The 12,774-nt window shown below is 33.0% G+C and overlaps 1 protein-coding gene across 1 annotated transcript in view; it reads left to right on the top strand.

The window, feature by feature from the left end:
* The window catches only part of LOC126891743 (putative uncharacterized protein DDB_G0282133), a 97,866-nt gene that overhangs the window by 21,365 nt on the left and 63,727 nt on the right, over positions 1-12,774 (top strand). The window contains exon 2 of the mRNA XM_050661016.1: positions 7,337-7,551. Within this exon, the coding sequence (XP_050516973.1) occupies positions 7,337-7,551 (215 nt within the window). The remainder of the gene's footprint in view (positions 1-7,336; positions 7,552-12,774) is intronic.

Here is a 12,774-nt window from a genome sequence, read left to right as displayed (position 1 = left end):
TTGTTAAAAGGAGTCCTTTTTGAGTAAGATTGTGCAAAAAATCCGAATCAGAATATTTTTCCTAGCGAATGCGCAGTGGCTTTCTGGACTAAGATACTTTAACAACTACACATGTTCTTCATCAATACACGGTGTTTCTAAATAAGTGCTACAAATTTTAAGGGGTAATTCGGCAAGAAAAAATAATGACAGTTTGCTTTATAAAGGTATGTTTGCAAATGTTTCGTTTCCGAGATACGGGATATTAAATTTTTTTTTACAAACTGACGATTTATTTATTGCTCTAAAACCAGTTGAGATAGGCAAATGAAATTTGGTAGGTTTTAAGAGATAAGTAGTTATTGCGGATTTTTTGACATAAAATTAAGAATTTTATATTAACCATTGGCGAGCATACCGTATGTATCTAAAATATTTATATCCGTATGCACGCCAATGATGAATATAAAATTCTTAGTTTTTTGTAAAAAAAAAGAATGTGTGTGTACTATGTACGCACGTAAAAAGTTATACTTCGATTATATAATTTCAACGAAATAATTATACTTAACACTTTCAAAAATTTTTTATTAAAACAATACCAAAAATAAAAAAAGAATATGAATCGTCCGGGATTTGAACCCGGCACCTCTCGATCTCTGGTCCAATGCTCTACCAACCAAGCTATCAAGCCCCGTCTACCTGACGTCTCGGATATAATTAGTAATAATTACACATCACGGTGACAAATAGATCAAGTGAAGTATAAAAATGTTATAATAGATATTTTATTATCTTACTCCCGAGGAGGACAAATCCAAAGACACAAAAATTATAATAAATAATACATTTACTAAAAACACTAATATATTCTTTTAATGACATGTATTTGCGCTGATACATACATATTATGTATGTATCAGCGCAAATGTATGTATCAGTTCGTTGCTGAAAGATTAGCAACGAACTACATACTGTCTGTGTGCGCATGCGCCCAGAATTATAAAATTTCACTCTCGATCGTAAAGAAGTATAACTTCAAAAATCCGCAATAACTATTTCTTAAAACTTACCAAATTTTATTTGCATATCTCAACTGGTTTTAAAGCAATAAATATATCGTCAGTTTGTAAGAAAAAATTCAACATCCCGTATCTCGGCAATGAAACATTTGCAAAAATACGTTTATAAAACAAACTGTCATTATTTTTTTATGCAGAATTACCCCTTAAAGTTTGTCGCACTTATTTAGAAACACCGTCTATTGATGAAAACCATGTCAAGTTGTTAAAGTTTTTTTTTTGAAACGTTTATTCAGCAATCTGTTAGTTATAAAAATTCTAACAATAAGCGTCTTTGGGGTTTGAAATAAAAAAGAATTGACGTTAGAGAGGTCAGTCCAATGACTTGACCTCTAGTATGGAACAAACATGACATTCCGATAATATGCTACATACAAACATACATTTTACATTTACAAACAATACATATATCTAAAATATAAACACAATTACAGTGAGGTATAAAACTTATTTATAAATAAGGTCCAGTGGATTTTTACGTTTTAGTCTGTGAGTTTGTTGACTATTATCAAGCAAGTTTATTGCCCGGGCATTTGGATGGCTTTCTAGGCGTTTTATGTACCGAACACTGCACTGAACTATCACTTCACTGATCGTAGGTACTTCTAGATCACAATAAATGTCTTTGTTTGACACGAACCATGGGGCGTCTGTTATAGAGCGTAACACTTTGGATTTCAATCTTTCCATTATGGATATGTTGGATTTTGCTGCTGTACCCCATAGCTGGATCCCATAGGTCCAGACCGGTTTGAGTATTGTATTGTATACCAACATATTTGTTACGTATAGACAACTTCGATGTTCTGCCCAGTATCCAATAATGTTTATGAAATTTTAAATTTAACTGTTGGCGCTTTTTCCATATATGTGTTCTCCATGTCAAAGTTTTGTCCAGGTGCATCCCAAGGTATTTAACGCTTTCGGCTTGTGGAATTGCTTTGTTATTTATTTCTATATTAGGCGATATTTTACGACATTTTGTAAATATGATATGTTGTGATTTTGATTCATTGATCTTTATTCGCCATTTCTTTGTCCACTTTTCAATGTTCCTAATATGCCTTTGAAGATATTCGGTAGCTGTTGCGGGATTTTCATCTGTGACTAACATAGCTGTGTCATCTGCGAATGTTGTAGTCGTTACATTTTCGTTTGTTGGTATGTCGTGTGTAAATATTAAATATAATATAGGACCCAGAACACTACCTTGAGGGACTCCAGATCGTATAGGGTAGATTTTCGATGTATCTGCTTCATGCTTGACACGGTAGTACCTTTCTTCTAAATATGATTTTAGTATAGTAAGCATTGAATCAGGAACGTTCATTTTTATTTTGAAGAGCAACCCTTCATGCCAGACTTTATCAAAAGCCTGACTGACGTCAAGAAAAAGTGCAGAACAGTACTTTTTTTCTTCAAAAGTTTTATTTACTATATCAACGACTCTATGAACTTGTTCTATTGTTGAATGCTTCTCTCTGAAACCAAACTGGTGATCCGGAAAAAGATTATTATCAGTTATTATCTTCATTAGCCTGGTCGCTCATAGCTTCTCAAATAGTTTAGCTAGTACCGGTAAGAGACTAATAGGACGATAAGAGGTATGTTCGTGAGGTGATTTACCATGTTTATGGATCATTATTATATCAGCAATTTTCCATTGCGTTGGTACAATTTTCAGCCTTATTGCGGCGTTGAATAGTTGTGTTATCATAATTACACCTTTATCTGGTAACTCTTTTAAGATAGTTCCTGTTATAAGGTCATAGCCAGGAGCTTTTTTGGTTTTTAATCTATATTGAATAGTATTTTTTACATCTCTTTTTGTTACTGGTTTCATTTGCTCACTTGGCTGTTGGATTGTTGCTAGACTTTCATAGATAGCCTCATCTTCTTCAGCACTGACAGAGGGTAGAGGTTGAAAAACTTCTTCAAGATATTTTCCAAATGCCTCTGCTTTTTCTTGATCTGTTCTCGACCATGAGCCATCTGGATTTCTTAATGCTGGTATGTGTTTACTGGGTTGTTTTAATTTCCTGGTTGCCTTCCAAAGTGAATAATCGGTATCTGCTGTTGGTGTTAAATTTTGAAGATAATTTTCGATGTAGGAGTTTTTGTGCTGTAGTATTGTATTTTTCAGCTGTCTTGCGGCTCTATTGTAGTTCATTTTGTCTTGATGCTGCCTTGTGTTTTGCCATATCTTTCTTAGTCTCCTCTTCTCTTTAATTTGATTTCTTATATTAATAGGATTGTTCCTTTTATTCTGTGTATCTTTACATTTTGGAGTGGCATTCCAAGCAGCTTCTTGGAGAAGTGTAGTAAATTCATATACTGCCAATTCAAGTTCATCTTTTGTTTTGAGAGAAACATTAAGGTTTATTTTTTGATGTATTTCTTCCCTGAACTCATTCCAGTCAGTTTTATGATTGTGCAGTTTTGCTGGACGTTCCTTCTCAACAAATCTTGAATTTAGCGTCGCTATTACAGGGGTATGGTCTGTTGTTAAAGTACCTAACTTTTTTTTATTATCCAACATAAACGAATCAATAAAAAAACAGAATGTTAAGAAAACTTGAGGCTATAGTTGGGTTTTAATTTAAGTATTTTATAGATGCTAGAATATTCCACAGCGTGATGCGAACTTTGAGAAAAAACCACTGTTTGATTTGTACACCCGGTATACAATGAAAATTTACCCGTTTAGAAACAATATTATTACATCGGTATTCTTAAAGAATCAGGCTATAACATATTAAAAAATCACTTAATCGGCCAATAGGTTTAGGAAATACGAGACATCAAAAAGTACCAAATTGTTAAGTGGGCCGATTTCTATGCACGTTAGTTTAGGATGGTTGAATTGTATTATTCTCATTAAAAAAACAACACATTTTTCTAATACATCTGAATATAAAGGAATGTAGAAAGCTGTTACAAATAATTAATTCAAATGGAGAATACTAACTACATCAGTAAAAACTTGTTTAAAGGTCAATGAAAGTTGCCTTTATGAAATCGGTAAAACACTTTCTGTGATTTTCAACTACTTGTAACACACTTTGTTTGCTTTTTATCTTTTGTGAGAGGCTTTTCTCACTAATTATACATCCTATGTAACCCCATGAGTTCTCCAGTCCAGGATTCGACACCATAAAAATTAATAGACTAGATGTAACATTTTACCATTCGATATCGGATTTGAAGATTATTCTATATCTGGAATCAATCCTTGCGTTATTCATTCCTCTAATACGACCAAGAGTTCTATGAAATCGAATGCCTTATTGTAATCCACAAATGCCAAATGAAGAGGTTCATTGTATTCGTTGCACTTTTCATAAGTATCCTTATTGTTTGTGTACTAAATTTTTTTTCCCATAATCATCACTACCATGATGATTATTACAATTACAATCTGGTCATACTTGACCACTGAGCAATTTTAATCTAACCTAAATTATTATTGTTCCTAAAAATTAAGAGCTTACCCCATAGCGTCTCTTATCTAACCTAACAAGATAGTGCACTATTCTAGCATACACACTAACGCGCACAAGCACTATGCTCTGCTTTTCACTATCACCTATCACTTAAACTAGTTCATAAGGCTTTGTCCTCTTCAGTCTTCTAACTTTGCCCAGTGGTATCGAGAAGCTGGATTGCCTCAATATTCTCGTGCATATGAAGTCGTTGCTCGTGACTTCCTGCCATATTCTTGATGATTATATCCACAGTTTCCATTCCTAGGTCCTTATGGAGATCACTGTTTGTCACATACCAAGGAGCATCTACAATATTTCTTAGTATTTTGTTCTGGAATCTTTGTATTACTGTTATATTACTTGGTCTAGTACACCCCCATAGTGGGCGTCCATAAGTTCATACAGGTCTCAATATTTGTTTGTAAATTAGTAACTTATTATGCATCGACAATGTGGAGTTTCTTCCAATTAGTCAATACATTTTTTTATATCTTATATTTAGTTCTTCCCTTTTTTCTTAATGTGCACCTTCCAGCGTAGTTTTGCATCTAATGTTATACCCAAATACTTAGCAGTATCTGTATATGGTACTTGGATATTGTTGATTATAACTGGTATATATTGTATTTTTTTGTTGGTGAAATTAACATGGACAGATTTAGGTTCATTCAGCCTGATTCTCCATTTTTGTGTCCATTTATGGATTTGGTTAACTGCTATTTGGACCTTGTTGGTCGCCTCTTCACTTGTCGTCCCTACTGCTTGAATAGCTGTATCATCAGCAAAGGTGGCAACTGTGTTGTCTTCCAGTACAGGTATATCACACGTATATAGTAGGTATAGGACCGGACCCAACACACTGCCTTGTGGAACACCTGCTCTAATTTCTTTTAAGTCTGAAAAACAGTCTTCTTGCTTAATTCTAAAATGTCGTTCTTTTATGTATGATTGTAAAAGTTTTGAGTACTGTATAGGTAAAAAACATTTTAGTTTGTATGTTAAACCTTCATGCCAGACTTTATCAAAAGCCTGTGCAGCATCAAGGAATACAGTTGGACTTTCTTTTCTTCTAGGGATTTTTCGATAATATTTGTGATTCTGTGCACCTGGTCAATTGTTGAATGCTTATTTCTAAATCCGAATTGATGTGTCGGTATCAAATTTCTTGCTTCAATAATTGGTTTTATTCGCTTGAGGAGCAGTTTCTAAAACAGCTTCTATATTACAGGAAGCAGAGATATCGGTCTGTATGACGAAACCTCATGTACTGGTTTTCCTGGTTTAGGAATCATAATGACTTCCGCCATCTTCCATATCATTGGTACATATTTTAATCTGGATGCACCCTTAAAGAGGTTTGTTAATTTTACGATAGCTCTTCGGGGAAGATTTTTCAACAGCTCACCCGTAATTAGATCATAGCCCGGAGCTTTCTTCAGATTAATATTTTCCCTTATTTCTTCAAGCACTTCTTTTGGTGTACATAGTTAGCCGAATTTCTTCCTCTAATTGAACAGGTTCCCCCCATCTTTCTTCATCCCCTTGAGGTTCATTTGGTTTGAACGTATTTTCAAGATGTATGGCAAATAGCTCTGCTTTTTGTGCACTACTTCTGGCCCAGTTACCATTTTCTAGTTTAATAGGAGAGTGCATAATAGGTCTTTTCAGTCTTTTAGTAGCTTTCCATAAGGAATAATCTTACTACCGTCATCTGTTAGCTCCTGCAAGTAAGAATTATACGAGTCATTCTTTAATTGTAGGATAGTTCTTTTGAGTTCTTTATCATGTTCCTTATTTCCTTTAGATAATTGTTTCCTTTTAGCCTAGGTTTCAGTGTAGGAGTGTTTTCCCATGCTGCTTGCTGGATGTTGTTCACCAACAATTCTGCTTATTTATCTAATTGCTCTGCGTTTTGTATTGGTACTCTTAGATTTATTCTCTCTTCAAGGCTCAGCTTAAAACGTACTCAATCCGTCCACTTATTTGTTAATGTGGGGTTACTTTGTTTTTTAATAATCCTGTCACTCATGGTTAGTACTGTAGGGGAATGATCAGAATTTAAGCCACAACAGTCATCAATGTCTATGAAATTAGTTGAAATATTCTTAATAACAAAGAAGTCTATTAAATCAGGGGTCTTGTTTCTATCCGTATGCCAGTAGGTTGGTCTTCCAGTTGATAGTGCTTCACACCTCTGTTCTTTAATGGCTAACAAAAGCTCCTTTCCCTTAGTAGTAGTGATTCTAGAGCCCCAGTATGTGTTCTTTGCATTGAAGTCACCTCCAATAATGAACCTTTCCCCTAAGCTTTTCAAGAATTCATTATATTGCTCTTTTTTAATGGAATGTTTAGGTGGGCAGTATATTGAACTTACATTTATTTCAAAAGTTTTAGATTTTATGTGTACTGAAGTGGCTTGAATATGTTCAGTTTTATATTCCAACTCTTATATTATCCTTTATGATGATTGCACTACCTCCTTTGGCCGCATTGTCAGGGTGTATTGTATGATATACCTATATCCTTTAAATTTGATGTAGGATTGATTTGTGAAATGCGTTTGGTCTGTAATTTTCTTGTTTGTGTTTCTCTCCTCTCTTATGTAGTAAAAGTACATGCGCATTTTGCCAACAGGTTGGAATAGCACCCCCAAAGAGACACTTGTTCATTAAGGTTTTACCTACCTCCAAAATAGTTTGACCTTTAGTTGTAATCATCTATTAGGGTCATCTAACTGGGGGGTTCACCTCTCACGTATTTGTATTATTCTGATTTCTGAACTATTTGTAGGTAGTATTAGTGATAGAATCAATGCCAGTGAATTGTCTCAACTCGCAGAACTAGAGATACAGTTACCACGCAATAATATTCCTCCTCTTCATCAAATGGCAAGACCTAGTAAACTTACTGACGCTGAAACTGAATTAGCAAAAAAGGCAAAAAAAGGACGTTTCAGCAAGGCAGAGGATGAAGTGTTAACGAAGAATTGGGAATCGTTCTGCGAGGTATGCAATATTTATATTATGCTTATTACAATATCTGTGTGTGTGTGTGTGTGTGCTTGTTTTTGGCTTGGATGCAAGTCCATTTGCCACAGATTTTTTTTATGTCATAATTATCAAGATAATTATGTACGATAATAAAATAAATTCATATTATAAACATTTATAAATATATATTATTACTTTTGAGAAAACTAACTAGCAGATTTAATATGTTCATATCAGTGGTACAGACAACATTATGGATATGGTAAGGTGGTAAATAATTCTTTTGAATAAGTGATTGTATTAGAATTTTTGTATTTAAGTTATAATTATTGCAATTAAAAAATATATGATTTAAGTCTCCGAAAGACCCACAGCTACATAATGCATTTTGTGTTATACCTAATTTGGATAAGTGAGCAGGAAATTTGCCATGGTTTGTTTTAATACGAAATAAGCAGGCGGAAAATAATTTAGAGTGTGTGTTCATTAAATTAAAATAAGAAGAACCTGGAAATTTTGGATGAATACTAAAGTATGGGTTGAATGATGAATTTGCTAGATTAATATATTGATTTTCCCATTGCGACTGGATGTTAAATTGTATAATATTTTTGTTATCTCTTTCAGTAATTATATTACAGAATTCTCCCTCTGTAATTGCAAGTTTAGCCAATTGATCAGCTTTTTCATTACCCATTATCCCTATATGTCCTTTTACCCAAACAAAAGTTACATCAATATTTTGAAGGTATCTTTTAATGTTGCATAATATTGGACATTTTAGCGTCTCGAATTTGGTACTTTGAATAGACATCAATGAAGATTGAGAATCTGACATAATAACTGCTTTTTCAATATTTTTTGATATTAACCAACTTATGGCTTTTTGAATAGCAAATAATTCTGCAGTGTATATACTGCTATGTTTTGGGAGCTGATACAATAATGATTGGTTGGCGGTTTGAATAAAAACTGCACAACCGACGCCATCTATCGTCCTAGATCCATCAGTGTAAAGAGTAGTTATGTCTTTGTCTACAAAATCTTCTAGTACGGAATTTAGTATTGCTTTGTTGATTTGTTTGGACTCTGTATACTTCGGTATTATGACTCTATGTTTTTTAATTAATTGCATATAATTTATGTTAAACATTGGTAGTTTTTTATAATTGCCGTAAGTAACGGAAAGGTGTTTGGTATCAATAACAGCTTCTGCTAGTGGTGGACTGTTTTTAATTTTCCAATATTTATTGGTTAGGTCTTCGATTGCTAATTTGTTTAACTTATCTATCATTGTAGACTCCCGAGTTTTTAGTTTAATAATATATTTTTGGGCAAGCAGTTTTCTACGGAACCGTAATGGTTGTTCATTACATTCAGCTAATATAGCATTCACAGGTGTTGATTTCATTGCCCCCATACAAGTCCTAAGACATTTGTACTGGAGTCTATCAATATATAATAGATTTGTGTTACTCGCGGATCCGTAGAGACAACATCCGTAATCCATAATAGATCGTATATAGGCTCTGTAAAACATAACTGCAATATCTGGAGTGGCGCCCCATTTACAATTTGTGACATATCTTAATAAATTAAAACCTTTGTCACATTTACTTTTGACGTACTGTATATGTTCAGTCCATAATAATTTAGTATCTAGAATTATGCCCAAATATTTATATTCTTTTACCACTGCTATGGTACGCCCACACAAGGCTAGGTTCCTCGGCGAGCGCAGCCTGTGCCTGGTAAAGAAGAGAACTGAGCATTTTTCTGTTGATAATGTCATACCAGTATCGTCAGTCCACTTAATTGCAGTTTGCATCATGGTTCCCAAAGCCCCCACACAACCATCATAGGTTTGTTGGATGGAATATATACAGATATCATCCGCAAATTGAATGCAGTGAATTTCGTGAATTTTGTTAACCAAGGAGTGTATATCAGCTGAATATATATTAAAAAGTGTAGGACTTAATATAGAACCCTGAGGTATACCTTGATAGACAGTTTTGGGGCCATGTAATACGTTATTATGATCCCTAATGTAAATATTGCGCGAGTGATAAATCTGCACTATAGCATGAGAAGCATTATTACTGAGACCAATATTTATCATTTTATTTTTTAGTAAATTTAAATCCACGGAGCACCTTTTATATCAAGAAATAGACTAACTAAATATTTATTTTCTGAGAGTGTCATCTGAATATCATTAACTAAATGGGTAACTGCATCTAAACTACTACAACCCCTACGAAAACCATATTGATTTTGCGGCAATAAGGCATTTCGTTCAATAAACCACTCAACACGTGTTTTGATCATTCTTTCAAAAGTTTTTGTTAGACAAGACATAAGGGATATAGGACGATAAGAAGTTGCCATATTCTTATCTTTTTTCGGTTTTAAAATGAGACAAATAGTTATTTCTTTTAGTTGGTTAATATAATTTGCATTAACCCACCAATCATTATATATTTCCAACAAAATATTTTTAGCTTCACTCGATAGATTATTAATTATTTCGTACGTAATGAAATCTTTTCCAGGGGCCGTACTCGGCCCATTTTTTATTGCGGCTTCCAATTCTATGATATCAAACGGGTTTTCAATTTCATATATTCTTTGATCTGTATGAAAGTTATTAAGAATGTTCGGAGCAAGACTTGGAGATATTATATCGAAAATTTGATTGATAATGGATTCTGAAATAGGTGGTTTTTTTGAAAAATAATTTTTATTTGAAATTTTTTTTTGCAAAGGACCAAATTTTCGTAATTGGTGTATTTTTATTCAATCCATTAACAAATTTTATCCAACTGCCCTGTTGTTTTGTCTTAAACAATCTTTTCGTCTTGGCCTGAACATGTTTAAGGTTGATGTAGTTATGAAAGTTTGACAATTGATTGTAATCAATCAATGCCGATTTTCGTTCTGAAACCATTCGGGTACATTCTTCGTCCCACCAAATTGGTTTTTTGTGATTAATTACTTTGCAGGTACGAGATTTTATAGAATTAGAAGCTGCAATATTTATAGCATTTGTAAGTAATTCAAAATTATTGTTTTGTTTTTTATCTTCCCTATTGCTTATTATATATTCATTTACCAGGTTTTGAAAAAGCTGCCAATCGGCAGTAGATTCAATCCATTTCCTAGTTAAGTTAGGAGAAGGAGAATGTTGGTCTCTACCTACAGAAATAACAATTGGAAAATGTAAGGTACCGAAATCATCATCTAATGGGTTCCATTCACATTGGCTTATTAAGCTTCCGGAGGCAAGAGTAAGGTCTATAGATGATGGTCTTTCATTAGGACGACTTAGTTTAGTTGGCCTACCATCATTTAATATAGTTAATTTAGTCTCTTCGATTGCATCTGACAACTTGTTCCCTTGTGTACTGTTTAGTGCGGATCCCCAATTGGTGTGATGGGCATTGAAATCACCACATATCAATGCATCACCATGTAGTTGTGAAAATATTGATAACCAATCATTTGTAGTAGCCTTTACGTTAGGAGGTTTGTAAATACAAACCAGAGAAATTTTGAAAGTATTAAGTTTTATTCCGCAAAGTTCAATATCACTGTTATAATTTTTTATTAAATTTAACTCCGAAAAACATAAGTTGTCTTTAATAAGTATACCAACCCCTCCGTAACCACCTTGTCTATCCACATGAACAAAATTAAATCCACTAAGAGAAAAGGTTCTTTTCTTGGATAACCAAGTCTCATTTAAAATAATAATATCAAATGATAAGCTAGAAGAATTTAAGAAATATTGTAAGTTAGCTTTATTTTTAATAATTGAGTTACAATTCCATTGAAGTATATGTAACATTTTAACTATAGTTATCGTCTTCGCTATCACTAATTGATATTGAGTTTAATATGTATTTTACTTCGTTTTGTGTTTCATAAAACAATTGTTTATTTGGTACCGTCATTTCAAATTTTTTGAAAATATTTTCAAAGATTTTGGGTATTTTTTCTAAAATTCCTAGTTGAAGTTTTTCTTTATATTGTTGAAATTCGTCTCTATAAGGATTGGGTAAAATGGTTTTAGTAGTAGATGGTCGGGTAATTGCTTTAGGTGTGAAAGTAGGTGCATTTTTAACTTTATGGGTGAGTTAGCTTTACGCTTTTTAGGAAAATGATGTACTGGCTTAGGTACCCAATTTTTAGCCGATGAATTACTATCCTCATTATGTTGAAGAGAAGGAAAATTTTCTTGATTGTTCAATAAATCGTATCTATTATTAAGTACTATTTTAGAATAAGTTGGATTTTTTTCTAGTGTTTCTGCTTCTTTGAAGGTTATATTTTTTTCTGACATTATTTTTTTAATATTGTGTTGAGTTTGATATTTTGGACACTTTTTTGAAATAGATTGATGTCCAGTTTTATTACAATGAATGCACAATTCTACATTATTACATTGAAAATTCTCGTCACTATGCTCTTGGCTGCATCTCTTACATTTAAAGTTTGTACTCCTGCAGTACTTTGCCGTGTGTCCAAATCTAAAGCATTTGAAACACTGAACTACCGGATAAATATACGGCTCTACCGTAAAACGAACCAAATTAATTTTTACTGTTTGCGGTAGGCTGTTTCCTAAGAAGTTAACTATAATCATTTGCCTAGGAACTAACTGTACTTCTTTATCTGAATCAATAATTTTGCGCTTCATTCTCTTTACTTCAACAACTTTCCTGTCGCTTTCAATGTGTTCTAATAGATATTTTTCGTCAAAGAATGTATCCACTTGGCGTATAATGGCTCTTTTGTGGTTGAAAAAAAGAGGAATGTACGCTATTAATTTATTTGAATTTATTATTTCATGACCAATAATTGAATTAGCAACATTAAAACTTTTAAAAATAATTTTAACTTTGTCCTTCCCTACATTTTTAATATCTAAAACGTCATTTTTAAATGTATTATTATTAAAAAGATAGAAACCCATTTTTACCGCTGACAAACGGTTTGTTTTTTCTTTTGGTTCTACAGTAACATAATAGGGACCAATATCATTTTCTGAATATTTGTTATCCAAATTATATTTACCTATGTCATTTTCCTCAATAATCATATCATCTGGGGGTTTATTACCCCCATCAGATGTAACGCTCATTGGAAAATAAATATATTAAAATCTCTTACCTTTATACAGTTTGTTAAGACTATAATCTAAATATACAACCTTAATCGTAAAAGTAATTACAC

This window comes from Diabrotica virgifera, chromosome 9, assembly GCF_917563875.1.
Source record: "Diabrotica virgifera virgifera chromosome 9, PGI_DIABVI_V3a".
In the NCBI taxonomy this organism is placed as follows: Eukaryota; Metazoa; Arthropoda; class Insecta; order Coleoptera; family Chrysomelidae; genus Diabrotica; species Diabrotica virgifera.
Note: the sequence above shows the minus strand (reverse complement) of the source record. Positions and strands in the feature narration are given on the sequence as shown.